Consider the following 1184-nt stretch of genomic DNA (forward strand, 5'->3'; position numbering starts at 1 on the left):
CAACCTGGTCTAGTGGAAGGTGTCCCTGCCCATGACAGGGGGGTTGGAACTAGATGATCTTTAAGGTCCCTTCCACCCCAAACCATTCTGTGATGCTATGATTGTGCCACAGGGAGGATGGCTGGGAAAGGCTCCCGGGGAAGGATGCTTCAGAGTCCGTCTGCCCTACACCCAGGTTTTGGCACCGCAGGGTGAGCCCAGGGGCAGGGCTCTGCACAGCGCACCCTCCGCTTGGGATCGGGAGGGGATGGGGACGAGGGGGTGGGGACCAAGGCAACATTTCTCCTAGTGCTGCGGCTGAGATGCCATTAGCCTCCCTTAATTAGCGTTTTGACCTCGGCCCCCACGCCGGCTGATGAAGGGGGCTTGTCCCCTACTCTGGCAGGGGTGCCAGAGGGGAGAGCCCGGCTTAGCTGCTGCCTTCGGCACGGCCGGGTCAGCGCTCTGGGCAGGGACATGGCGCAGGGGCCAGGGGACACGAGCCCTGTGGGACGCATCAGCCGGGGGAATTGCAATTTCATGGCACCAAGGAGATAAGGCTTTTGGGAGGTGCTCACTGGGCCCCTCTGGGTATCCAGAGCTGTCTCCCACCAGGATTTTTGCCAATACATGCCACGTTTTCCATTGCATTTCCATTTCTTCCACCCTCTGATGCTTTAACCCAGGCGTCGAGCAGCAGAGCTGGGCTGGGGGTGGGATCTGGCCTCCCCCAGACCCCACCTCATCCCTGTACCACCTCAGCGAAACCAACCCCTTTCCCACCAGGAGCAGGGACACGACTTCTCCATCTGCGCCTGCTCCACGGAGCCGCTCTCTTGGTGATGCTGGCCCGGAGCAGGGCACGCTGCCGACGTGGACTGGGAACCGTGGCACTGGGCTGATGCCCAGCCCCGCTCACCACAGCCAGCCGGGATGAAGGACAGGCTCCCCCACCCCAGGGAGGGATGCTGCGTGCTTGCACTGGTTTAAGAAGTTAAACTCGTTCAAGAAAACATCTGAGAAGATTTAAATATCACAGCCCCAGCGCTGGCTCCAGCAGCCTCCGAGCTAAGGGAAAGCGTCTGCACCCCCCTCATCCGGTCTGACCCACGGGGGTGGCCGGGTTCAGGCTTGGGCCGTGCTGGGGGGAAGCGAGGGCCGCACGTCCTTACCTGCCACCCATCCCGGATCTTCTGGTTGAAGAT

General features: G+C 61.5%; 1 protein-coding gene across 1 annotated transcript in view; it reads right to left on the minus strand.

The window, feature by feature from the left end:
- The window catches only part of LOC104513076 (glycogen phosphorylase, liver form-like), a gene marked incomplete at both ends in the record, with an annotated part of 3738 nt that overhangs the window by 788 nt on the left and 1766 nt on the right, over nucleotides 1-1184 (minus strand). Inside the window, one exon of the mRNA XM_010156304.1 lies at nucleotides 1152-1184. This exon is cut by the window's right edge and continues 71 nt beyond it. Within this exon, the coding sequence (XP_010154606.1) occupies nucleotides 1152-1184 (33 nt within the window). The remainder of the gene's footprint in view (nucleotides 1-1151) is intronic.

This window comes from Eurypyga helias, unplaced genomic scaffold (assembly GCF_000690775.1).
Source record: "Eurypyga helias isolate BGI_N326 unplaced genomic scaffold, ASM69077v1 scaffold29447, whole genome shotgun sequence".
NCBI lineage: Eukaryota > Metazoa > Chordata > Aves > Eurypygiformes > Eurypygidae > Eurypyga > Eurypyga helias.